The 27,710-nt window shown below is 45.7% G+C and overlaps 1 protein-coding gene across 1 annotated transcript in view; it reads left to right on the forward strand.

Annotated features, from left to right (window-relative positions):
* The window catches only part of CLMP (CXADR like cell adhesion molecule), a 105,499-nt gene extending 78,705 nt beyond the window's left edge, over positions 1 to 26,794 (forward strand). Inside the window, exons 2-7 of the mRNA XM_084782510.1 lie at positions 3,584 to 3,741; positions 16,098 to 16,299; positions 16,754 to 16,921; positions 20,127 to 20,249; positions 24,467 to 24,608; positions 25,671 to 26,794. Of these exons, the coding sequence (XP_084638636.1) occupies positions 3,584 to 3,741; positions 16,098 to 16,299; positions 16,754 to 16,921; positions 20,127 to 20,249; positions 24,467 to 24,608; positions 25,671 to 25,971 (1,094 nt within the window). The 3' untranslated portion in view covers positions 25,972 to 26,794. The remainder of the gene's footprint in view (positions 1 to 3,583; positions 3,742 to 16,097; positions 16,300 to 16,753; positions 16,922 to 20,126; positions 20,250 to 24,466; positions 24,609 to 25,670) is intronic.
* Positions 26,795 to 27,710: the final 916 nt, after the last annotated feature.

Here is a 27,710-nt window from a genome sequence, read left to right on the forward strand (position 1 = left end):
TTCAAGACAGAGTTTCTCCCTCTCTCTCTCTCTCTCTCTCTCTCTCTCTCTCTCTCTCTCTCTCTCTCTCTCTCTCTCTCTCTCTGTGTGTGTGTGTGTGTGTGTGTGTGTGTGTGTGTGTAGCCTTGGCTGTTTTGGACTCGATTTGTACACCAGGCTGGCCTTAAACTCACAAAGATCCGCCTGCCTCTGTCTTCCTGAGTGCTGGAAGATTTACAGGCATGCACCAGCCCACAGAATGGTTGGACTGCAATTCCCTCTCACCCACCAGATGGCAGACACATGTCACACAGTTCTTACAAACACTACCAAGGTCCCTGGCAGCTCAGACTATAGAATCAACATATGGTAAAATATTATGTTTTAAGATGAAAAAAAAAAGAGTCACAGAAATCTGCACAGATCCCGGTGGCATTTTGGAGTCTGGGGGCTTGAGGCTCAAGGAACACAGCAGACCCGTAGGCTCTGGCTGACGCTCCCTGCCTAGTTTAAATCATTTGTATTCACGAAGGCACCTTCCTGGTGCTGCTGTGTTTAATTCTGGTGTGTTATAAATAGAAGCTGGAGTTGTGTCAGAGCACACCACCCACCACTGTGTTCCGGTCCTCTGGGGACATCAGCCAAACCTGAGCTTTTCTTGCCCTCTAGTGGCCTCCTTCAGCAAGTCTCACAGCCCATCCTTTGCGGTTATTTATCTACATACAGCAATGACCTCCTGGATTCTCTCATACTGTAGGATTCTTTAGCCTTGCTAGGACAACTCTGCTGGTTTCAGCACAGATGGAAGGTAGTGTTTCCTCCTCCAAGCTCATCTCAGTACAATGCAGGCAGGCCAGTGTTCTCAGCTTTCCTGGGGGCTGTTGTTGGAGACTGGATAAGAATAGGTAATGTAATTGGTCATAGTGACACACTCCTTTAATCCCAGCACTCAAGGAGGCAGAGGTGAGGGAGGGGCCAGGGAGGGGGGGTCTCTGTGAGTTCAAGGCCAGCCTGATCTACAAAGTGAGTCTAGGACAGCCAAGGCTACACAGAAAAACCCTGTCTCAGAAAAAAAAAAGAAAAGAAAAGTGGTAAGAAACAGATGTTGGAGTTGGGCATGGTGGCACAAGGCCTTTAATCCCAGCCCTTAGGAGGCAGAGGCTGGAGGATCGCTGTGAGTTCGAAGCCAGCCTGGTCTACAAAGCGAGTAGTCCAGGACAGCCAAGGATACACAGAGAAAACCTTGTCTTGAAAAAGCTAAAAAACAAACAAACAAACAAACAACAACAAAAAGACAGGGTTTCTCTGTGTAGCCTTGGCTGTCCTGGACTACTCACTTTATAGACCAGGCTAGCCGTGGACTCACAGAGATCCACCTGCCTCTGACTCCCAAATGCTGGGATTACAGACCTGTACCACAGCACCCAACTACAACTGGTTTGTTTTGTTTTGTTATCTTTGACAGCCATGCCCAAGCTCAATTGATCTTCCAGCCTCAGCCTTCTGACTAGCTGGGATGGCAGAGGTGTGCCAACATGACCAGTGAAGCACTCTGCAATTACAGCAGTTGTCGTTACACTATACTAGACACTATAATATACTATACTACACTATACTAGACAGGTGGTTTACATACAGCATTGCTAATACTGACAAAGCCCTGAAAGATTGTCCTAAACCCTGTAATTAGTTGCCCAAGATTTCTCATCTCTAAATTTGCATAATTCTTCTATCATGAATAGTTTCCTCTTCTACTATGATGGTGTTTGTCATCTTGTCACCCTCCTAAATGTCTGCCACTAGAAAGCAAAACTCATTCTGGAGTTAGAACAACTCACTTGAAAAATAAGGTTTGCTGGGTGTGGTGGCGTACGCCTTTAATCCCAGCACTCGGGAGGCAGAGGCAGGTGGATCGCTGTGAGTTCGAGGCCAGCCTGGTCTAGAAAGTGAGTCCAGGACTACCAAGGCTACACAGAGAAACCCTGTCTTGAAAAATCAAAAAAAGAAAAGAAAAACGAAAAATAATGCTCATGTGGAAGATTCTCTCCAGTGTCACTGTCTTTGACCCTGTAACTTCAGGAACAAGAGCTGCCTGTATTGATACAGAGTTTCTGCTCTGCACCACACCTTTAGTCTCAGCACTTGGGAGGCAGAGGAGGGTGGATCTCTGTGAGTTCAAAGCCAACCTGGTCTACGAAGCAAGTCCAGGACAGCCAGGGCTAGAACAGAGAAACCCTGTCTCAAAAAACCAAAAATCAAAACCATCAACAGAGTTTCCGTGAGTGCCCTCCTTCTAGAAGCCTCTCCAGTAGAAGACAGAGCAAAAGACACAGTTGTGGCTGGGCACTGTTGGTACACTCCTTTTAGCCCAGCACTCAGGAGCAGAGGCAAGTGGATCTCTAATTTCTAGGCAAGCCTGACTGATCTACAGAGTGGATTCCAGGATAGCTAGGGCTACGCAAGGAAACCCTGTCTCAACAAACAAACAAAAAACAAAAACAAAAAGGGACACAGTTGTTGACTTACATCATTTGTTTTGGGGTTTTGTTGTTCACTGAGGCACTAGGGACTGAACCTAGATCTTCTCCCAGGCTAAGCAAACACCCTACCACTGAGCTATATCCATAACCTTCTCCACTTTTTTTTTTCATATATAGTATTTTTGAAACAGAATCTCATTATGTAGACCTGGCTGTCCTGGACTCACTTTGTAGACCAAGCTAGCCTGAAACTCACAGTGGTCTGCCTGCTTCTGGCTCCTAAGTGCTGGATTAAAGTCATGCGCCACATCATCTGGCTCATTCTTCACTTTTTTTTTTAATATTTATGTATGTATTTATTTATACAGTATTCTGCCCACATGTGCCTGCACACCAGAAGAGGACCGAGATCACATTATAGATAGTTGTGAGCCACCATGTGGTTGCTAGGAATTGAACTCAGGACCTTTGGAAGAGCAGACAGTGCTCTTAACCTCTGAGCCATCTCTCCAGCCCTCGTTCTTCACTTTTTATTCAGAGACAGGGCCTCACTAAGTTGCCCCAGTTGGCCTTCGACTCCCTGAAGGACAGCCTATGCAGTCCTTGATCCCTTCATCCACTTGCTTAAGCCACCAAATTGCTAAGCTTATAAGCCTATACACCAGGCCCAGCAATTACCTCATAATTAATTTTAAAAAGCAAACAACAACAACAACAACAAAAGTGATAAAGGGAACTGACCATGTTGAGGTAGGAGGGTCACCATGCATTTGAGACCAACCTGGGCAAAATAGTAGACTTCCAGCCAGCTAGAGCCACAGTGTGAAACCCTGTCTCAAACAAAACAGCAAAATAATCCCACAAGCAACCAACACATTAACCAAGAAGACAGGAATCAGTAGGGCGAAATCCAAGGAGGTTGAGGAAGCTTTGGCTCTGCTACAGGGAGGAACCAGTGACAGGCAAAGAACTAGTAGTATTTGCAGTTCTAGGATCCCCAAGCCTTGGCCTGCTCCTCCCGTGCCCACAGGAGCACCCACAGGCTTACTTGTTGTGATTTCTGCCCCCATAAATGCTGTCATCCGGCATCTGCATTGCTCATTAGAGGTTTCTCCTATTTCCAGTATCCTATTATGTTGGCACGTTGGGAACTCACACTGAGATCAAGAGAGTGGCAGAGGAAAAGGTTACCTTGCCCTGTCACCATCAACTGGGGCTTCCAGAGAAAGACACCCTGGACATCGAATGGCTGCTCACAGATAATGAAGGGAACCAAAAAGTGGTAAGTACACTAACAGCAACCTGAACGACTTCACACACACAGCACTACAGAAAAGGACCCAGGTGGCACACATCTATAATCTTAGCACTCGGGAGGCACAGGCAAGAAGAACTCTAGTTTGAAGTTTGCCTGGGCTACAGAGTAAAGCCTTGTCTCCAAAAGGGAAAGGGAAAAATAGAAGAGTATCTATCTGGGTTGGGAGAGTAAGAGAGTCTTTGGGCTGTGCAGAAGTAATCCAAAGCCACCTGGCATTGGGAAAGGTACTCTACCCCATTAGCATCTTTGCCTAAGAAGGATGTTAAGATGAAGAAGCAGAACTCTCTTCCTTGTGCTTCTCTGACGCTGTCATTACCTGACCAGAGCCTCGGCTTTGCGAAGACATGGCTTCCGGGTTCTAAAGATCAAAGAACATGACAAACAACGTGTGACGCAGAGGATATGAGTGACAGGGCTGCTCACAAATGTGACTGACTAGTCCACAAGGCAACTGATGCTGGCTCAGAAGTCAGAAAATAAAAAGGCAGGTGTGGGCTTCCACACTCAACGTAGAGAGAGAGCCATGATGTCATCTTTGGGGTTTGGTATCCTGTGCTGTGCTGTCTGTCACTAGGTCATAAAACTAAGCAATCTATAGTTACCATCCTTTTGTCTTTGGGGTCTTCCTTATTCAGGTATTTACATCTTAGTTGCTCTCCTTTACACACTGACTTACCACTACTCTTATTCAAAGACTTAACTGTTTCTTAAGACTCTGTGATTGAGAAAGGTTGGAATAATGGATGGGTAAGAAACCCAATTCTTTAGAAACACCAGTCAGTCACAGTAGTTGGGGATGTGTCGCTGAGCTTTTAAATCCAGAATGTGTTCTATTATTGCCAGTTTTGCAGATACATTTATGGAGTATCTAGTGACTAAGGAGCAATACCCATTATGAGAGGTATCACGTGTCTCACCTGCTGTCCGAGATATGTGGCATGTCCCTTCATAAGGTCTGGCTGTACTGTGTGTCTGAAGCTGACTCCATTCTTCTGAACCTGTCTTTATCTTTAGAACCTCCTATGTAAATGAGGAAGTATACCCTACATCCCACTGGGAAATCATAAGCAGAAATGCTGTTCAGCTTTGAGTAAGGTTACAGCTCCATAAATCAACAAGAAATGTCACAAACTCAACATACAATTTAATATACCTATCCACTGAATATCAAAGTGAGACCTATCCTACCTTAAATATTTTCATATTGTTTTAGCCTAGGGTTGGACAAAATGGTCTAGTACAATGCCTTTCATGATCAATAGAGTGTCATGCATCTTATATGAAATAATATTTTGTGATTTTTTTTGTAAAAATCTAAAACTTGGAGAGTCTTTTAAACTTGCCTTTTTTTTAATAGAGCTTTGCTTTTTTCACTGACAAGAAAGAAAGAAAGAAAGGTTGTCCTTTCCTCACAATGTCCCTATTATTAATTTCGTAGGATGGTTTGTACTGGGAGAAGCTAAGGTTTCTACTAAAAATACACCTCAGGATCATGCTGGAGTTTAACCTGCTTACACGGCTGCCTGCATCACCTTGTTGTGTGAAGCTGCTTCACATCTTGTTCTCATACCACGTCCTCCAAAGATGACCTGTTCTCTGTAGAGCAAGGTCACCTTAACCTGAATGTGTTTACTCAGAGAAGGTCCTGGTCAATCGTACACATGATATTCTCAGCTCTGAATGGAGTAACTGGGTCTGCGTTCCCGGAAAAAAGCCAAAGAGCAAACCCAAAAATGACTCTCCTTTCACCACGCTTGAGTCAGGCTCGCAGGTTATCCTGATCCGGGGCTGCCTTTTCTGTCCTGGTGGAGTCTGTTTTGAATGAGAGTCCTGCTAGGTCGGTTCACTGTACACCTCTCACCCTTGCTATCTGCCCACTTTCAATAGCGAATCATCGTGGTCAACCTTCCATGCCAACCCTCTCAAGTCTATAGAGGCAGAAACACATTTACCTCTGATGTTTCTTCATAATTCAAGACCCCACTTATCCTTTGAATCAGAGTTAAACTGACCTCTCTACCTGACACAAGGCCTGGCAGCTGTAGTCCCTATGGCTGTCATCCCTACCGCGATCATCCCTACTGCGGTCATCCCTACCCCAGTGGAATAGATGTCCCACCATCTTTAGCAAATACCACTTGATGCTTTTTCTTTTGTGGTGTCTGTGATTATCACCATGCGCTCAGAGCACCTCCCAGTTTTCTCTTTAACAGCCACACATCTAATTTTTGCCCAAAAGTCTTCATCTGAAGTAGAGGATGGAAAATGAGCTGCTGAGTTAGCTGAACAACTCTAGGATTGAAGAAGTTAATGTAGATTTAAAATCACCACTCAGTCAGGCATGGTGGTGCACGCCTTTAATCCCAGCACTCGGGAGGCAGAGGCAGGCAGATCTCCTGAGTTTGAGGCCAGCCTGGTCTACAAAGAGAGTCCAGGACAGCCAGGGCTACATAGAGAAACCCTGTCTTGAAAAGCCAAAAATAAATAAATAAATAAATAAATAAATGAAAAATTCACCACTCAAGGGGCTGGAGAGATGGCTCAGCAGGGAAGAACACTGGTTGCCCTTCCTGAGGTCCTGAGATCAATTCCCAGCACCCACATGGTGGCTCACAGCCATCTATAATGAGATCGGGTGCCCTCTTCTGGCATGCAGGTATACATGCATACAGAACACTACACTGTATACATAATAAATAAATGAATCACCATGTGATTGCTGGGAATTGAACTCAAGACCTCTGGAAGAGCAGCCAATGCTCTTAACCTCTGAGCCATCTCTTCAGACCCCAAATAAATAAATCTAAAAAGAAAAAAAAAAAAAAAAGAAAGTACGACTCACATAGTGTTATGCAGCACTGTTTCCTACCTGACCTTCAGTTGATGGCTCTTTATTCAGTCATTCAGGCCCCACAGATTTACTTGGCATTTTGCCATTCTAGGTACCAGGATACAGCTGTGAAGAGACCATCACAGCACTGCCTTCTGGGCGCTTACAGTGAAAGGCGTCCAATAATCCGAAGGGAAAGGAGCTGGGGAGGTAGTGCACTTGATGAACCACTTACCCGGGATGCACAAAGCCCTGTTTTCAACCCATATCACCAAATAAACTGAATGTGGTCACTCACGCATGTACTCCTAGCACTTGGCAGGTGGAGATGGGAAGATCAAAGTTCAAAGTCATCCTCAGCCAAATAAAGAGTACAGTCTTTGCAACACGAGACCCTATCTCAATGAACAAGTAAACAAAGATTTAGTCTTATGAGAAACCATAGCAATTTTGTCACATGGTGTTTTTTTTGGGGGGGGGTTGTTTGTTTTCTTTTCCCTTTTGATCACAAGAACGTTCACCTTTTCACTAAAGGAAGACTTTTTATATCTTCAGCGTATCCGTGCTTTCACCATTTCTACCCTTGAATCTGTGAGTCAGAGTCCTTGAATGTAACTATTATAATATCTATATAGCCATCTAAGAACAGCCTGCTGCTAAGTAAATGATGAGTGAGCCACCTACACAGCACGGATAGACCCAATAAAGGACAGTTTATGGCTCAGGCAGGATGGAATAGAACTGCAAAGACTTCCTCATACTACTCCGAGTGGTGCACAAACGAAACTCTATTTATTGCTTATTTCTGAAATGTTTTCTTTTGTTTATTTGTTTGCTTTTTTTCTTTTTCAAGACAGGGTTTCTCTGTGTAGCTTTGGCTGACCTGGACTCGCTTTGTAGATCAGGCTGGCTTCAAACTCACAGACATCTGCCTGCCTCTGCTTCCCTGAATGCTGGGATTACATGCATGCACCACTGTGCCCGGTTTATTTCTGGAATTTTCATTCAATGCTTTTGGACAGTGATTGGCTGCAAGTAATGGCACCCTAGAAAGTGAAACCAGAGACAAGAGGATTGCTACATAAAGCCGGAACCAACCACCAAGACTTGATAGGAGAAGAGGTCAAAAACAGTCTCTGGTTTTTAAGAAAATGATGATGTAAAACTTGTCTTGTCTTTTCTTTTCTTTTCCTTTTTTTTCTTCGAGACAGGATCTCTCTGTGTAGCCTTGGCTGTCCTGGACCCGCTTGGTAGACCAGGTTGGCCTCGAACTCACAGCGATTCACCTGCCTCTGCCTCCCGAGTGCTGGGATTATAGGCGTGAGCCACCACGCCCAGCCAAAACTTGTTTTTTCAAGACACACTCTTGCTATGAAGCATAACGTGTCCTAAGACTCATGGCAATCCTCCTGCCTCTGCTTCTAAGAATACTGAGATAACAGGTAGGCACCACCATACTTGATGCTTTTAATTTAATTATTTATTTATTCATTTATTTATTTTCAGTCTTCAAGACAAGGTTTCTCTGTGTAGCCTTGGCTGTCCTGGAACTCACTCTGTAGACCAGACTGGACTTGAACTCATGGAGATCCACCTGCCTCTGCCTCCTGAGTGCTAGGATTAAAGGTGTGTGCCACCACAGTAGGCCAGATGTTTTTATTTTTGAGATAGAATCTTCCATAGCTCAGGCTGGCTTTGGATTTGAGACTGTCTTTCCTCAGCCTAGAATAACAGGCATAGACCACAACATGCAGCTTTGGGCTAAGTCTTGATGAAAGGAACATTTCCAGCCATACGAGGGTGTTAAAACTGCTCCTGTAATAATGCCATGGAGTTTTAGAAAGGTTTTAAGAGTGCTAGGGACATGTTGCATTTTAAGGCAACCACTCTGACACAGGTACATTGAGTTAAGAAAGCCTCAACTCAGCTGGGCGGTGGTGGTGCATGCCTTTAATCCCAGCATTTAGGAGGCAGAGGCAGGCGAATCGCTGTGAGTTTGAGGCCAGCCTGGTCTACAAAGTGAGTACAGGACAGCCAAGGCTACACAGAGAAACCATGTCTTGAAAAAACAAAACAAAACAACAACAACAACAATAATAAAACAAACAAAAAAGAAAGCCTCAACTCAGCCAGGTGGTAGTGGTGCATGCCTTTAATCCCAGCACATGGGAGGCAGAGGCAGATGGATCGCTGAGAGTTCAAGGCCAGCCTGGTCTACAAAGAGAGTCTAGGACAGCCAAGGCTGCACAGAGAGACCTTGTCTCAAAAAACAAAAACAACAAAAGAAAGCCTCAACTTGAAGCAAGCACACTTCATACTATGCAATAAAGATTTCTCTTCCCCCACCGCCCCTCCCACTTCTTCTCCAGTTGACTTGTGCGCGCGCAAACACACACACACACACACACACACACACACACACACACACACACATTTGTTTAAATCTCACTATGTATCCCAGACTGGCCTTAAGTTCCTATTCCTGGCCGGGCTCGGTGGCACTCGCCTTTAATCCAGCACTTGGGAGGCAGAGGCAGGCACATGGCTGTGAGTTCGAGGCCAGCCTGGTCTACACAGTGAGTCCAGGACAGCCGAGGCTAAACAAAGAAACCCTGTCTCAATGGGGGGGGGGGGATCCTATTTACCTCTGAGACCTCCCAAATGCTAAGACTGCAGCATTCACCACCACACCCAGTTTACAGTTACAGTTTAAACCACAGTCATGAGTGCTTGGGAATCTCAAGATAGAGCTAGGAAATAAATAGTGGACAAAGCTGCCAGGACTTTATAACTTCCGGAGTGTTGGGGAAAGAGTCTGAGGGTGGCTGAGAGGAAAGGCTGGAACAGAGGAGGTGTGTAAAGTGGGCTAAACGGTGACGCAAGTCACAAGTTTAGCTTTGCGTTTCAGTCTGAGAAATGCTTTTATCTCTTTTGTCTAGCGTGCTCAGAGCAGGCAGGAAACATCATGGTGAGGGTGGGAGAGTAGGCAGTCCCGGGAACACAGATATTTCAGTCTTGGTAGAACTAAATGGCCAAAGAATCCCATCACTTTTTTCCCACTGTCACTTTTTTCTTTTATCCTAAGGATGGATAATTTTCAAAAAGGAGACTGACCATCCCCTCCCAAAAGTCAGTCAGCAACATACAACAGAAGTTTTCTCTATGTTCCGAGATTAAGAAATTAGAATGGAAATCATCCAGTTCCCGTGGTAACCTCTTATGCGTCACTCTTCCTCTTCTGTTTGGCTTTGAGCAAGAAAAAAAAAAAACCCTTGATGGAAAACAAACAGAAACCAGGCTGCTGGGATAGCTCAGACGCTCGCAGCCAAGCCTAGCAACCTGAGTTCAATCCACAGGACACACATGGTGAATGGAGAGAGCTGACCCTCAAAACAAGCTGTCTCCTGACCTCCACTCACGAGCCATGGCAGGCACAGACCCATCAATAAATACGTAAAAGTGAAACACACAAGCAGTTCTACAGTTGCGTCAAAGGCCACAGCACTGCACAGGGGCTGCCAGACGGCCGAGTAGACCCTTCTGTTCCATAGAAGTCTTAGCAAATTGACTTGTCCTCCAGGAAGTTCATAAAACACAGCCTCACAACAGCTGTAAATTCGGGTATTTGTCTCTTTTGTTTATTCGGCAAATGATTGGATTGGTGTCCGTTGTTCTATCACACAATGAGGAACAGTTTACGCTCGTCACTACCTTTTCCACAGTTAAAACAAAATAATCAGGCCAGCCAGATGACCCAGTGGGTAAAGGCACTTGCAGGCAAGGCTGATGACCTGAGTTCGATCACAGGGGCCAGCTTGGTGGAAAGAGAGAATCCACTCCTGTGAGTTGTTTTCTGGCCTCTACAAATGCACTGTGGTTTGTGTGCCTACACTTCATGTGTGGGTGCATACCTTCACACAGGCACAATAAATAAAATTTGCCAGGTGCACCCTTTTCATCCCAGCACTTGGGAGGCTGAGGCAGGAGGATCTCTGTGAATTTGAAGCCAACCTGGTCTACCTAGTGAGTTCCAGGACAGCCAGGACTACAGGACTATGTAATGAAACCTTGCCTGAGAAAAAAAAAAAAGGTTAGCGGGTTAAGGGAGAGGGGAGGGTGGCTCTTCTACCTGGAGAGCCAGGAAAGGCTACACACAAAAGGAGGAGGCCAATGTGGATATCTCTTGAGCAGAAATAAAAGGAGAAGCACTTTGACAGAGAAGACTGCATGACCACGGCAAGAAACATCGGCGCTAAGCGTAGTGGCAGCGCCCAGGATCCCATGGCTCATGCGGCTGAGGCAGGAGGATGATCATGAGTAGGAGGCTGATGATAACACTCCTTTCCCAGCCTCAGCAATGAAAGTCACTGTTGTAACATCATAGAGAGACAAACCAGTGTTGTCCAGAGGAAAACATAGGCTGCTTTTAGTCCTGATTCTCATGTGACCCGGTTGTATCATCTTCCTGTTCTTGCTTGTTGGTTTGTGTTTTTATTTTGAGACAGGTTTTGCACAGCCCGGAACTTGCTTTGTAGCTTAGTTTGGCCTGAAACAAGACCACTCGGCCTTGGCATCCTGAGGTCTGAGATTATGTGTTTGCTACCACATAATCTGGTTTCTCACCTTACTGGTTTTTAGTATTTTAATGAGTGAAATGAAAATTCCTGACAGCGTGCTCATGTTTCATGTGATGAGTCACGGTTTTGCCTCTTTCCCAAGAGCTGTCCTCTAACATTTCACAACACTCATTTCTTTGAGTTGTTTTCAGCACAGCACCAAGCACACAGAGTGTGCATTTGTCTTGTCTTGTTTTGTAAGACAAGGTAGCGCTCTAGTCCAGGCTGTCCTCAAACTCACGACGCTTGAAAGTCATGCACCTCAGCTTGGGAGGGCTGGGACCGTCGGCCACTGCACCTGGCCCACAGTATAATTTTAGTAATGGCATACAGAACGTAGAGTTGGTAAATAGCCCAGTCAAAGGCCTTAACAACTGTACATAAAATAAGATAGCTGCATGGGGTTCCCCAGGCATACCCAAAATTATAGAAAGCACATTGCCATTTCCAAAGCCTCTCACATTGTTCCTCAAAGGAAAATGATTAAGAGACTGAAGTATGACTCGGGGGTAGCTTGTGCCAATGTGCACAAGGCCCTAGGTTCAATCGCAGTCCCCAAAAGGAATTTGTTTGTTTATTTGTTTGTTTTTCAAGACAGGGTTTCTCTATGTTATCTTAGCTGTCCTGGATTTGCTTTGTAGACCAGGCCGGCCTCAAACTCATAGGGATCCACCTGCCTCTGTCTCTGGGATTAAAGGCGTGTGCCACCACCGCCCGGCAGGGTTTCTTTATATGGAGATAGAGAGAAGGGAAAATTACCTGAGTGGGGCAGTGCAAAGGCCAGGTGGGTTGCAAAGAAAGCAAAACCCATATTGATGACAAGGACAGAAGCTGCTTGTCCTCTGCTATGGGAAATGGACCAAATGGGAAGGACATTAGGACAGTAGTGTGGTGGTGATGGTGAAACCCTTAGACTGAGTCTGGTCATCTTCCAAAGGTGGTAAGGAGCCATTAGAGCCAAAAGAGCCAATGTGTGTTTAAGATTAGTAAGATTAATTTAACAGCATTTTGTCACATAGATTAGAGAGGTCAGAAATACACCATAGCCAGGAAGACAGACACAGGCAATGAGCTCGCTCCAGATACGGTGGCATGCGCCTATATACAGTCCCAATTATTTGGAGGCTGAGGCAGGAGGATTGTTAGGCCTTGCCCCCACCTCTCAAAAGCTAGGATTACAGGCCCCACACTACTGGTATTTGAAGGTAAGCAGACAGTACTGAATAAACACAAATACCAGACGATAGAGTGGTTAGTATTCTCACACTTTTCTCTCTTTCCCCCAAGTCTGTGAGCTCCAAGGTACCTCACCTCTCTCTGATTTCTCTGTGCTGAGCACAGTGTCTGACACAGATGCTTAGTTACACCGCAGAGTAAAAATAAATAAATAATGCAGAGAGGGAAGAAAACATCTTTCTCAAAGAGGCAGTAAGGTTTTAGAAGACCAATGTGGAGTTTGTATAGAATGGACAGACTGGCCAAGCATGGTGGCGCACATCTTTAATCCCAGCACTCTGGAGGCAGAGGCAGATGGATCGCTGTGAGTTCCAGGCCAGGCTGTTCTACTAAGTGAGTCTGGGACAGCCAAGGTTACACAGAGAAATCCTGTCTCGAAAAACCAAAAAGAAAAATGACAGACGGGTGGATATTTTTGTTGTTGTTTGTTTGTTTACTTGCTTTTGTTTGTTTTGAGACAGGGTTTCTCTGTGTAGCCCTGGCTGTCCTGATAACTCACTCTGTAGACCAGGCTGGCCTCGAACTCAGAGATTCGTCTGCCTCCCTAGTGCTGGGACTAAAGGTGCATGCCGCCGCCGCCACCACCCACCGAACTTGAAGGAAGTTTTACTGGTCACTTTCACTCTTTTCAGGAAAGCCTCTGATGGGTGGCAGAGCGGCACCACGTGGCTGGGGACTGGCAAAGGCACTCAGAGTGAAATGATTAGGAACAGCTGTGTCCAGAAATGTGCCTGGGAGATTCCCCATGAGCTCTCGTGCTTACCATGGGCAGTTCTGAGTGTCTGGAATGCTCTCCTTCCTGCCTTCCATGCCCGATTTAGCCTGCTTATCTCTCGGATTCAAATACCACTGGCTTTTCTGGCACATCCTTCCTGCTATGTTCTAAGCAAACCCAGGGAAATGTATTCTGTGTTTATACGCCTCTCTCCTTGCTAACCTCGCTCAGTTGTAACTGAAATCAAGAAGAGGGTTTTGCTCATCTGAGAGGCTTCTCCATGTCTGGTGGGAAGCAAGTGTCCCATGTTTGCTGTATTTGTACCAAACAGGATGGCAGAGCTGCATGTAGAGGCGGAGGTTTGGGTAGAGTCCATCAGTGTGGCTTTGGGGACGAACAGTGTGACAACCAAGATAATCTACGGAAAGAGTAAAGAACTAACCACAGGCTGATAGACAGGAAGAATGTACTGACCTGTCAAGGAACTGCTTTCTTCTCTTAGGGAACTCTAAAATGTCTTTTCCCTAACTGGGAAAACAAATATGCTAAGCTCACATGTTTCTTGAAAGGAAAGTGATTTTTCTAAGTAACTTATTCTTTTTTTTTAATGATTTATTTATTTTATATGAATTGTTGTTTTGAACCACATCTTCATGGAGGTGCCAGATCCCCTGGAACTGGAGTTACAGACAGTTGTGTGCTGTCATGTGGGTGCTAGGAATTGAACCCACATCCTTTGGAAGAGCAGTCAGCGCTCGCAACTGCTGAGCCATCTCTCTAGCCCCAACATATTACTCATTCTTATCTGCCTGTGGCAGGGGGCAAGGGGGAGGAAGAGGCAAACAGTTACCCTATCCCCAATGGCAGGCCTGAGTTCAACCCCTAACTTTCAGACCCTTGGCTGGGTTTTCAATTTAATGAAATGGCTTTATTTATGTATTTACTTGTTTATTTATTTGTTCATTTATGTCTTTCATGTGGGAGAGTGTTGGGGGAGGGGGGGCCAGCAACATAAACTGATATTTATTGGATGAGTGCTTCGGTTAAACTTGGATCCTCACATTTGAGCTGCATCCTCTATGCCGACTGAACCATCTCCTCAGCTTTGATTCTCAACTTCTGAAAAATAAAACATATTATTGGAACTGACTGGCAAAGTAGCTCAACTAGTGCAGGTGATAAGCCCAGTGACTCACATAGTGGAAGGAGAGAATCAATTTCCATAGGTTGTCCTCTGACCTCCACATACTAATATGCACACACTCATGTGTACACACACACACACACACACACACACACACACACACACACACACGTTGATAAGAGTTAAAAGGTCATTTTTGGTGGGTGGGGGTTTGAAACAGGCCTTCACTCTGTAGACCTGGCTGTCCTGGAACTCACTCTTATAGACCAGGCTGGCCTCAAACTCAGAGAGATTAAAACCTTTTTTTTTTTTTTAACACAGGGTTTCTCAGCCAGGCAGTGGTGGCTCACGCCTTTAATCCCAGCACTCAGGAGGCAGAGGCAGGTGGATCACTGTGAGTTCGAGGCCAGCCTGGTCTACAAAGAGAGTCCAGGACAGCCAAGGCTACACAGAGAAACCCTGTCTCAAAAAACAAAAAAAAAAAAACACAGGGTTTCTCTATGTGGCCTTGGCTGTCCTAGACTCGCTTTATAGAGCAGGCTGGCCTTGAACTCACAGTGATCCGCCTGCCTCTGTCTTCTTCTACATTTCTAAATCTTCTGAGAAAACTACTAATAGTTAAATCTAAGAGCAGAAAGGAAAACAGAGGTATCTGTGGAATATAAGGATGTACACATGCAAACCACACGTTTGGGAGGTAGAAACAGGAGGTGAGGTCATCCTCAGCTACAGAGACAGCTCAAGGGCAGTTTAGACTAGTCTCTCTCTGTCTCTGCCTTCTGCCTGCCTGCCTGCCGCCTTCCCCCACCCATCTCTCTGTTTTTCTTTTTTGTTTTTCTTTCCTTTGTGTGTGTGTGTGTGTGTGTGTGTGTGTGTGTGTGTGTGTGTGTGTGTGTGTGTGTGTGTGCATGGAGAGACAGCCATGGGTGTTGGGAACTGAACTCTTATATTTATGGGTGTAAGCCTAGCTTTTAACGGCTGAGCCATCTCTCCATCCCATCTCTCTGTTTTTCAAGGCAAGGTTTTTCTGTGTAGCTCTGGCTGCCCTCAAACTCAGAGATCTGCTTGTCTCTGCCTCTCCAGTGTGGGGTTAAAGGCCACCATGCCGGGCTGTTAGACTTTCTGTCTCAACAACAACAATGATCTCTGAGCTCGGTGCCTCCAAAGATCTCTGTCTGTGAAATGGGCGTAATAACCACTTGTAGGGGAGGGTCCTACTTGAAAAAAAAATGCAATGCCAAATTTACAAAGTAACTAACACAGAGAGAGCAGTGCACTCTGACGAGATCACACTCGAGTGGTAGAACACTGCAGAAGACAAGGTTATACAAGGGTGCTTCTCCTCCTGGTTCTCCGTGCTCAGTCCTCAGAGGCAAGCCCTGATGCCGTCTACTATACACCCCTCCGGAAATACTATGCTCCACACATGTGTAGCTGTCCTCATCCAAGCAGCTCAAAATGGAGTCATTCTGAGTAGTTAATGAAGTAGCTAATACTTTATAAATAAATGCTACATAGGCCAGGTGTGCTGATGAACACCTTCAGCCCCAGCAATGTGCAGGCAGAGGCAGGTGGATCTCTTAGGAGTTTGAAACTACACTGGTCTACATAGTGAGTTCGAGGCTGGCCTGGTAGCTGTGATGCTATTTCCTCAGGCTCTTCAGTGCTGGGTAGCAGGTGTGTATCACCACTTCTGACCCATTTCTCACCCTGACATCAGAAGGAAGTGAAGAGTGTCACCCATTGACTCTGCCTCTGTCTCTCCCTCCATCCCCCAAGGTTATTACCTACTCCAGTCGTCATGTCTACAATAACTTGACTGAGGAGCAGAAGGGCCGAGTGGCCTTTGCTTCCAATTTCGTGGCAGGAGATGCCTCCCTGCAGATCGAGCCTCTGAAACCCAGCGACGAAGGCAGATACACCTGCAAGGTGAAAAATTCAGGACGCTATGTCTGGAGCCACGTCATCTTAAAAGTGCTAGGTAAGGCAGGACCCCAAGACAAATGCCTGCATCTTTTTTTGTTTTGTTTTGTTTGTTTCTTGAGACAGGGTTTCTTTGTGTAGCTCTGTAGAGATCCAACCCTGCCCCTGCCTCCTGAGTGCTGGGATTAAAGGTATACACCGCTATCACCCAGCAAAATGCCTCTATCTTTTTTTTGAGAAGTGACATGATATTTTGAGTCACTACAGGTTCTAGGACTGCAGGTAGCAGCTATGTGATAGAGGGGGTAAGGGGGGTCCTCAGGGGAGGCACTAGAGGCGAGGGTATCAGGCTTCAGGAGGTGACGCATGGCTAGATGAATTTCAAATTTGAAACTAAACAAAAGGCAGGCAGGACAGATGGCTGAGTAAACAGCTAAGGGGGTATAGTTCTTCCACAGAATTTGGTGTTTGGGGGATCTCCGAATGATCGGTTTCAAAAACTTTTTCGTCAGTGAGACCCTCCAAGCCCAAGTGTGAGCTGGAAGGAGAGCTGACGGAAGGGAGTGACCTGACGCTGCAGTGTGAGTCGGCCTCTGGAACGAAGCCCATTGTGTATTACTGGCAGCGAATCCGGGAGAAGGAGGGAGAGGATGAACACCTGCCACCCAAATCCAGAATTGGTAAAGTCATCCATCTCCCTGTCGCTCTTTCGGGCCAAAAATATAATACAGTGTCCCTGAATTCCAAATCCGCCTGTCAGAAGCTCACCAGACACCTCGACCCCGCGCTGCTGAGCGCCCCCCCCCTCTGTGTGTGTGTGTGTGTGTGTGTGTGTGTGTGTGTGTGTGTATGTGTGTGTGTGTGTGGTTGTCATTGGTCTGTTTTGTTCTGGTTTGGTTTCATTTGGGGTTTTTGAGGCAGGGTGTCATATAGCATCATGTCCTAGTTTGCTTTTCTGTTGTGATAAAACATTATGGAGAAAAGTAAGTGCACGCACGCCTTTAATCCCAACACTTGGGAGGCAGAGGCGGGCAGATCACTGTGAGTTCGAGGCCAGCCTGGTCTACAAAGCAAGTCGAGGACAGTCACGGATAGATAGAGAGACCCTGTCTTGAAATAAACAAACAGAGAGAGAGAGAGAGAGAGAGAGAGAGAGAGAGAGGAGTTTATGTCATCTTATGTTCCTAGGTCATAGTCCATTTTGAAAGAAGTCAGACAGGAAGGCAAGGCAAGAACCTGGAAGCCAAAACTATTAATGGACACTATGGAACTGCTCTTGCTCGCTCTCTCTGTCTCTCTCTGTCTGTCTGTCTGTCTGTCTCTCTCTCTCTCTCTAGACCACGCTCAGCTAGCTTTCTTTCTTTCTTATCCACTTGCCTCTGCCTCCCAAGTGCTGGGATTAAAGGCATGTGCTACCAACACCCAGTCTCTTTCTTTCTTTCTTTCTTTCTTTTTTTTAAGATTTATTTTATTATGTATACAGTGTTCTGCCTGTATGTAGACCTGCAGGCCAGAAGAGGGCACCAGATCTCATTACAGATGGTAGTGAGCCACCATATGGTGGCTGGGAATTGAACTCAGGACCTTTGGAAGAGCAGGCAGTGTTCTTAACCTCTGAGCTAGCTTTCTTATACACCCCAGGCCCTCCTGCCTAGGAATGGTGCCACCCACAGTGACCTGAGCCCTGCTCCCACATCAATCATCAATCAAGACAATCTCTTACAGACATGCCCAGAGGCCAATCGAATCTGCAATATTACTTAGTTGGGGTTCCCTCTTCCCAAATGTATCAATTTAGCAATTAAAAGCTAACCAGCCCAGGTCTAGTCTCAGTCTTTTGGCCAAGGTCAAATGTAGGGTCTTACATAGTCCTGGCTGGCCTTGAACAACTGATTCTTCAGCTTCTACCTTTCAAGTGCTGGCATTATAAGCTACCACCTTATCCAGCGTGGACCTCTCTCTCTTTTTTTTTTTTTTTTTAATTTTTGTTATTGGGTTTTTCGAGACAGGGTTTCTCTGTGTAACCTTGGCTGTCCTGGATTCATTTTGTAGACCAGGCTGGCCTTGAACTCACAGAGATCCGCCTGCCTCTGCCTCCCAAGTGCTGGGATTAAAGGCATGCGCCACCACGCCCGGCTCAGCATGGACCTCTCTTGATGCTATTGTTTGTCTTCTGAGATAGGGTGTCATGGCGCTCAGTATTAAAGTAGCTTTTATTCACTTGATTTAACTGTTGTCTGGGAGGCTTAGTGCCTCCCGTCTGCTAGCATAGGCCTAGTCCTTGAAACTTGTAGCCTCTGTACAATCTAATCTAGTCCTAGAATGTTTTCAGCCTCTGAGACTTACTGCTGAATAAGCTCGCCCTTTCTAGCTCTTTCTGAACTCTTGCTGGCTGGTTCAACTCAGGTGTTCTAGCTCAAACTCCTCTCCAAACTGACTGAGTCAATCTGGCTTTTATCTTGGCCTCTGAATTGCTCTGCTTGGCCTCAAACTAATTCCAGAAATCCGTTCTAACCTTCTGGCTTCTTGTCGTTCTCTGGCTCGTTCTATCTTCATCTATGTCTAGCTTATTTTCTCTTCAACCTGTCTCTGCAAAACTCTCCCAGTAAAACTGCCTGCCCCCCCCCACCCCAGTCCCATTTTCTGTTCTGCTTCCTTAAGTAGCTTCCCTTTCCTTTCTCGTCTCATAAGAGTTGGGCATATCCTATTCTGTCAAACCTTTCTCTGATTGTCACTTTGTCTGACACTCAAACATCACTTTCAAACGTGGGTGCTTCCTTCTACAAACTAACTTTACCTTCATTGTTTGGGAGTAAAGGTGAGTACTACCACGCCTATAGACCTAGGCTTTTCTTTACCTGAAACTTGTTCTATACCATCTCTTGGCTTTGGTTGACCTCAAGAGATCTGCTTGCCTCTGTCTCCTGGGATTAAAGGCATATGCTGCCACGACCCAGCATGATCACACAGACCTGGAAGGTCTTTGGATGTGATATCTTGCCAGAGTAGCCATGTTCTGAATTAAAATCTCTCCACAACCCTGGCTGGCTTAGAACTTGCTACATAGCCAAGGGAGGTCTTGAACTCTAGATGGTCCTGTCTCTGTCTCCCAAGTGCTGGGAATTTAGGGACCTAACAAGATGACTAGGTTACTGTCAAATCTCTTGAATTTCATTTTTCTTTTGTAAACTCAATCAGCTCAGCATCAACAAAACCACCTTTCTTTCTTTCTTTCTTTCTTTCTTTCTTTCTTTCTCAAGACAGGGTTTCTCTGTGTAGCTTTGGCTGCCCTGGACTCACTTTGTAGACCAGGTTGGCCTCGAACTCACAGCGATCCATCTGCCTCTGCCTCCCAAGTGCTGGGATTCACTTCTTTCTTCAAATGGCAGAAAAATGGAAGAAAGAGGGTCATGGAAAATGAACCACGTAATTATTCCATCTAAATTAACTGGTTTATTATCTACTGAATGTTCTCCATCTCCCCGCCCCCTTTTGGCTCTGCACTGGGATTGGACTTAGGCCCTTGTATACACACACACACACACACACACACACACACACACACACACACACACACTCCTTCATAGAATCTAATGAAATTGCCCAGAATAGCCTTGAACTCACTCAGTTAGAACAAGGACAGGTAATGTCATGCCTTGGCCTCCCAAATAGCCACAGAGCCTTTGTTCCCAATCTTTTGTAACTCCTGAGGATGTACAACAGTTGAAAATAATATTTATCCATTTTTCACGCTCCAAAGCAGGATCTTTTCTGTCATTTTGTCCCCATCAAACCATTCGACACCATAGGCCTGTGATGCACAACAGCAAATAATACAGATGCTGTCATGGACGGTATTTACCATCCCGCTGTCTACTTCCATAGATTACAACAACCCTGGCCGAGTGCTGCTACAGAATCTCACCATGGCCTCCTCTGGGCTCTACCAGTGCACGGCAGGCAACGAGGCTGGAAAGGAGAGCTGTGTGGTACGAGTGACTGTACAGTGTGAGTATCTTGGGGTTGTCTTTCTTTTACGATAGAGATATGAACCCAGCACCTTCAGCATGCTGGCTAGCATTCTGCTACCACTGAGCTAAACCTCCAACTTTCCAAAGGTACCTTTTTTGTCTTATTTATTTATTTATTTTGGGTTTTTCGAGACAGGGTTTCTCTGTGTAGCCTTGGCTGTCCTGGACTCGCTTTGTAGACCAGGCTGGCCTCAGACTCACAGTCTCTGCCTCCCAACTGCTGGGATTAAAGGCATGTGCCACCATGTCCAGGTTTTTCTTTTTGATTTTTTTTAAGGAAAGAAAAGAACCGCATATGGTGATGCACTCCTTTCTTTAATCCCAGCACTTGGAAGGCAGAGGGAGATGGATCTCTGTGAGTGTGAGGCCAGCCTGGTCTACAAATAAGGTTCTAGGACAGCCAGGTCTATTACACAGAGAAACCTTGTCTCAAAAAAACAAAAGCAAGGTCTGGAGAGATGGCTCAGAGGTTAAGGGCACTGGCTGCTCTTCCAAAGGTCCTAAGTTCACTTCCCAGCAACCACATGGTGGATCACAACCATCTATATGACATCTAGTGACCTCTTCTGGCATGCAGACAAAATACTGTACAATAAACAAACAAGCAAACACAAGCAAAGTAAGTAAATAAATAAGTTGCCGCCGGGCGTGGTGGCGCACGCCTTTAATCTCAGCACTCGGGAGGCAGAGGCAGGCGGATCGCTGTGAGTTCGAGGCCAGCCTGGTCTACAATGTGAGTCCAGGATGGCCAAGGCTACATAGAGAAACCCTGTCTCGAAAAACCAATAAATAAATAAATAAATAAATAAGTTGCCAAGGGAGAAAAACAATCAATAGCAGCTTTAAAGCTTATAGAGCACAAAAATGACAGCCTGCCAAAACATCTTCAGTGGTGCAGTCGCAGCACTTCCATCTTGGGGACTACCAAACACTGTAAACAACAACAACAACATACACTGGCCAGGCTGTTGTGGCATATGCCTTTAATCCCAGCACTCGGAAGGCAGAGGCAAGTGGATCTCTGTGAGTTCGAGGCCAGCCTGCTCTATAGAGTGATTCCAGGATAACCAAGGCTACACAGAGAAACCCTGTCTCCAAAAAAATCATAAACCAAGTTAATCAAGTTACAAAACAAAACCAACCTGAATACTTGTATCTAATTCTGGGGTACAAATTACCCCAAGTTCAGTTACTTAAAACTTTTTGGCTCTCAGTTTCTAGAAGTCAGAAATTCAAGAGCAACCTAGCTGGGAGTTCAGGTTCACGCTCTCCTCAGGAGAGGTTACACAGTGTGACATCTGTGCTGCACACATCACCAGACTTGCATGATGCTAGAGGCTAGCAGTCTAAAATGGCTTCAGGTGGCTGCTGGGTGGAGGCCTCCTTTTCATCATGCAGGCTCTTGGCAAAACTACAAACTTACAGCTGACTTCCTTCATAGCAAACATCCAAGAAGGCATGAGCTGAGAACCCAAGACCAGCTGAACTACTTGGTGAGACATAGCCTGAAGCAAACACTGATTTGAGAACCAAGAATTGCAGTTATTTTGTATAACCAAAGCCTCACATGTGGCATGCCATCGGTATTTTGTTTACTAAAAGTTAATCATGGGCCGGCAAAAGTGTTCAGCAGATAAAGGTTCTTTGGCACCAAACCTAATGGTCTCAATGTCCACAACTCACATGGTACAAAGAACCAACTCCCTTTAGTTGTGCTATGACCTCCAAAGGAGGGTACAGTGGCACGTGCATACCTAGCACACAAGCACGTGTGCGAGCGCGCGCGAGCACACACACACACACACACACACACACACACACACACACAAATAACCAGAAAACAACAAAAAAACAGAAACAAAAACTATTTCACTACTGACGAAGGAGCTGTTAAGATGTTATAACTGGACCAAAGAGCACTTGAGACATTATATTAGGGATAGAGACACTTTAACTTGGAGATTGTGAAGACTGCTGGGGCAGGAAGCAAAATAGTTAATGTTCTACAAGATCACAGGCTGTAACCTCTGTGGTCACCTATTTAATTGGAATAAGAGTCATGTCTCTTTCTGTTGTAGAGAGGTTTTCAAATTGTTATCACAGAGGCACAGACTGTCAAGTAGTATACTTCGGTCAGTTGTCTTATACATGTAACAAGGTCTTCACAGAACAGCCACGAGCTGCCTTTCATGTCAATTGAACATCCACTCTTTTTATTTGGAGCTATCATGTTTGTATAAGTAAAATATTTAGTACCAACATAGTATGGAAGCTCATATTGATAACCTTGCAGTCAGGAGTGATCAAGGACTCAAAGTCATTCTGGGCTATAAATCAAGGCCCTGTCTCACACACACACACACACACACACTTGTTTTATCCAGGTGGTGGTTGCACATGCCTTTATTTTGTTTGTTTGTTTGTTTGTTTGTTTTGGTTTTTCGAGACAGGGTTTCTCTGTGTAGCCTTGGCCATTCTGGACTCACTTTGTAGACCAGGCTGGCCTCGAACCCACAGCGATCCGCCTGGCTCTGCCTCCTGAGTGCTGGGATTAAAGGCATGCGCCACCACGCCCGGCTGCACATGCCTTTAGTTCCAGAACTTATGAAACAGAGGTAGTTGAATATCTGAGTTCAAGGCCAGCCTAGTCTACAAAGTAAATTCCAGGGCAGCCAGGGCTACACAGAAAAACCCCGATTTGAAAAACCAAGCCAAGCCAAACAAAACAAAAACAACAACAAAATAAAAACAAAACAAAACCTAGGCATGGTGGTACACACCTTTAACTCCGGCACTTGGAAGGCAGAAGCAGAAGGATTTCTGTAAATGTGAGGACAGCCCTGATTGATCTACATAGTGAGTTCAAAGCCACCCAAGATCCTGTCAGAGGGGGAAATTAGACAAAAGATAAATTTTTATAGTCAGAGGCCATGTAATTTGTAAAGATTAGCAGGACAAGAGTAAACTACTCTCTGTTGCCAACACTTTCAAAATAGAAGCCATATCTTTGTACCTGCTTCTGTGCACATTAGGTCCAGCCTAGCCCACTCACCATCATGCCCAGCTTGCACTGTTAGAAGCCTCCTAACTCAGACCCTTGCTTCCTTTTGTCCTCTTGAAACACTCCATCTCCCCCAGGACAGTTACAGTGTGTGTTCTTAAATGTAACTTGAACCATGTAACTCTTCTGTTGCCTCTATGATAAAATGGTTGTGTGGCCTGTTAGACCCCATGGGAACTGGTCCCTTCCGGTCGCTGTGTCTTCGTCTCTCTGCACTTTCCCTTGCTCACTGTGCACCAGGCTGACTCACGGTCATGACACACACTATCCCTTCTGCCAAGAGCAGCCGCTCCGTCTCTAGTTCACCACAAGACAGTCCTGTCATTTGTGCTTCAACTCAAGCACCACTTCATCAGAGTCCTGCTTGCCCAAACTGAAACTCTATTCCTCTACTCTCCTTCCAAATTGCCAAGTATCCATTTTTGCCCTCACATATCTACTGTCACAAATTACTCCTATCTATTATTTACTGTTTTTTCATTTTGTGGAGTACAAACTCAAACAGAAAAACTCTTATCGATTTTTACCATACCTAGAACTGCCCGGCCAATAATACTATTTAGCAGATGTCATAGCCAAATGACAGCATATATGTTACTAAGGTATAAGTCAAAATGTACCTTGCACTCTGAGTTTGAGAGCCAGCAACAGCCACACAGAGAATCCTATGCTGTAGGTCATATTTTATTTTATTTTGCCAGTAGAAGAGGAAAGTTGGGGGGCTGGAGAGATGGCTCAGCAGTTAAAAAGCCCTGACTGCTCTTCCAGAGGTCCTGAGTTCAATTCCCAGCAACCACATGGTGGCTCACAACCAGTTATAAGTTAGGGAAAGGGGAGTGGGCGGAGCTTGATGATCACCCAGAGGTAGTCTATTGGGGTTAAAAAAAAAAAAACAACTTTTAACATGACACAAATAACTTTCCCAGCCCACTTTATCATGTGAACCAAGCCAGACTTAGTCGCTAAAATCTGAGCAAACTAGGTGTAAAGTGGTTCAGCAACTAGAGCTTCATGTCCCACAACACAAGAGGGTCACGGGGTGCGGTGCCCGGAGCCTTCCTGTCCTGTCCAGGGCTTCCTTCTTGAGGCTCCTGGCTTACGTCTGACTTCTGTCTGTGCTTCCGAGGAAACAGATGTGCAGAGCATCGGCATGATGGCAGGAGCAGTGACGGGCATCGTGGCTGGAGCCCTGCTCATCTTCCTGTTGATATGGCTGCTGATCCGAAGGAAAAGCAAAGAGAGATATGAGGAAGAAGACAGGCCTAATGAAATTCGGTAAGCTTCCCTGTTTCTACAGACTCCCTCCCTTTACAGGCCAGTTCCATAGTAACTGGTCAATACACATAGCCCTCGTTTCCTCTGCGCTGTTAAGCTCTGCTGGCAATAGAAAGTCACAGTCTGCAGACAGAAGGTGTGATTCACTTTATTATGAAACAGTCCTTGTCCTGGCTTGTTTTCTGCTGCTATGATAAAACATCACGGCCAGTGGGCTGGGGATAGAGCTCAGTGGGAAAGTGGGAAAGCACTTGCCTAGCATGTATCTAAGGCCCTAGGTTTGATCACCAACCAACCAACCAACAGACAAAAACAAAACAAAAAAACCATCATGACCAAAAGCAGTTTGGGGAGGAAAGGATTTCTTTCCCCTTATAAGCTTACAGCTATTACAGAGGGAAGTCAGGGCAGTAACTCAAGGCAGGAACCTGGGGGTGACAACCGAAGCAGAAGGCATGAAGAGGTGCTGCTCACTGGCTTGCTCCTTATAGCTTGTTCAGCCTGCTTTCTTATAGAACCCAGCATCACCTGCCCAGGGGTGGCCCCACCCACAGTGAGCTGCACCCTCTGACAGCCATCATTAATCCAGAAAATGCCCTATGGTCTTGCCAACAGGCCAGTCTGATGCAGACATTTTTCTCAGTTGAGGTTCTCTCTTTGCTAGCTTACGTCACGCCAACACTCAGCCAGCATAATTCTCAACCTCTGATTCACTTCCACATAAAAAGGGTAAATAATAAAGGATGGTATAGCCCACAGGAGATGGAAGCATTTACGTACACAAACCCCCAGATCAAGGCAATCCTATCCAGACCATCTCATGTTGAGCTGTATCCTGGTGCAACTGGCTGGACCTCTGGCAGTCGCACAACAAACATTTTCCTACACTGAGCATTAAGTCTTAGGAAAGGAGGGAGTGCTCAGTTCTTTAACTGGCTGCCTTGGGGATTTATGGCTTGCAGAATTTACTGAAGATTCTCAGGAGGAAGTAACTTTAAAGAGAGCCATCGCACCCCTAGCGGTACTCAAGTTGATCTTTGCTGTCTGTTTTTTCCCTTTCAGGGAAGACGCCGAAGCCCCCAGGGCCCGCCTTGTGAAGCCTAGCTCCTCCTCCTCGGGCTCCAGGAGCTCGCGCTCTGGCTCTTCCTCCACCCGGTCCACAGGGAATAGTGCCTCGAGAAGCCAGAGGACACTGTCCAGTGAGGCAGCGCCACAGCCGGGGCTGGCCACCCAGGCATACAGCCTAATAGGACCAGAATTGAGATGTTCTGAACCAAAGAAAGCCCACCATGCGACCCTGACCAAAGCAGAAACCACACTCAGCACAGTCCCCAGCCAGAGCAAAGCCTTCCAAACTGTGTGATGCAGAAAGGACTTAAGTTGCGCTTTTCCGGAAGTCGGGATCTTAGCCTAGCCATTGGAGCTCGTTCACCAGCCACACCAGCCCTTCAGCCAGATAAGAGCTCACTTAAATAGCTGCAGACATGGCATGGACCAGTACCGATGAGCACCTTCCTTATAGGACACCAAACAAACAAAAGGACGAGACTGGAGGCCGACCATCCACCTCCAAAGGCTATGCCTTCAGACAGACTGGAGGGGAGGAGGGGGCCCAAATTTATTTTGCTGACGGGGACTTGTGGTGAAAACAAGGGAAAGGTGAGGCTGCATACACCCAAGACATCTTACCTAGGATGTTGCAAGTCACCACAGTCAGAAAGAAACGAGAATCTCGTAGATCAATTGTCTATTCATTTCTGCAAATTTATTGGATTAGTGTGATTATTCAGATAGTCAAAACAGAAGCCCACGCCTTATAATATACCTATCTGCAGCATGTACTGGGAGAACTGCTTCTAAGAAACTCAATTAAAAAAAAAAAAGGAGGAAACATTTTTTTTCTGCCTTGACTTGATTTCACGAGTCATAAGGTTTGAACATTAATTTGAAATGGTGGGAGACAGAGAAAAGCTATTTTTCTCTTACCTTATCCTCAACCAATCTTCCTATTTCCGTGGAACCCTAAAATAATAGCTAAGGAAGGAGTCTGACCAAGACGGGGACAAGATTCGGTGAAGAGCTTCCCAGTTTGATGTTCCGAGGACCGCCAACAGATACCGGAAGTATACCCTGGGGCATTTCCGGCTCCAACCTGACTCCGCCCCACTAAAGACTTCTCTGCTGGATGTTTCTAGAAGAAACAAATACCAATAGTCACTTAGTGAATATCCTTAGGGACAGAGTCCTCTAGAGAAAGCCTCTCAGGGATGTTGAAAGATCCCCTTGCACACCACTTCCTGCTCCACTTTTTGTGAACATGCGAAACCAGAATTTCAAGACTGGTTGGAATAGAGAGGGAACTTAGGCCTTTCTCTTAATAGGTCAAAGGACGGTTTATTCCGGCCCCAACTTGGCGATTCCTCCATTTCTTTCATTTTAGAAGGATGTGAATGTGGGACTTTTGATGATTTCCAGGCCTTAAATTTTCAGAGATCATTTCCTAAAGGCATTGAAAATCCATGCCCCAATCACAGCCCACTGAGAGGCTGAACCGGATCCTCAATGTCTTTCCACTCATCCAGAGCCTCCAAAAAAAAGTGGTGTTGTGGGCTGGAAAGGGCGCAAACTACCATTAGGGAGCAGATGGTGAGAAAAACAAGTGGGTGGTGGGAGAAAGTTCAGCTAATGTCTGTTGACATTTTTGTGGTCGGCATTTCGCAAAGAGCAGGAAAGATTCACCAGCAAAACACACACATGGGAAAAGAAAGAAAAAACAAAAAAACACCTAGCCATTCCAGGATAAGTAACTTGTCTTTTAAACAGTTTTGATGATTTGGCTTAGCCGCTAAACCTGATTTAGCCGGTCCAGGAACAATGCGAAGTCAGCTGGTCGAGGTGGGTGGAGCAGAGCATTTCCTATTGTTGATCTGGGGGAAAGGCTGGACGAAAGAGGAAGCAGCCTTGGCTACTGTGGCGAAGCGTTCTCTGAAGTAGGACTCAGATGCTGTCAGAAAAAAAAAAGGTTGATGCTCAATATTGCCCATTTCTCTGGCTTTTTATTCCTTCATTTAATTCGCATAAGGGCGTCCTCACAGGACATAC

Source organism: Acomys minous (genome assembly GCF_964271855.1).
Source record: "Acomys minous genome assembly, chromosome: 5".
Taxonomy (NCBI): domain Eukaryota; kingdom Metazoa; phylum Chordata; class Mammalia; order Rodentia; family Muridae; genus Acomys; species Acomys minous.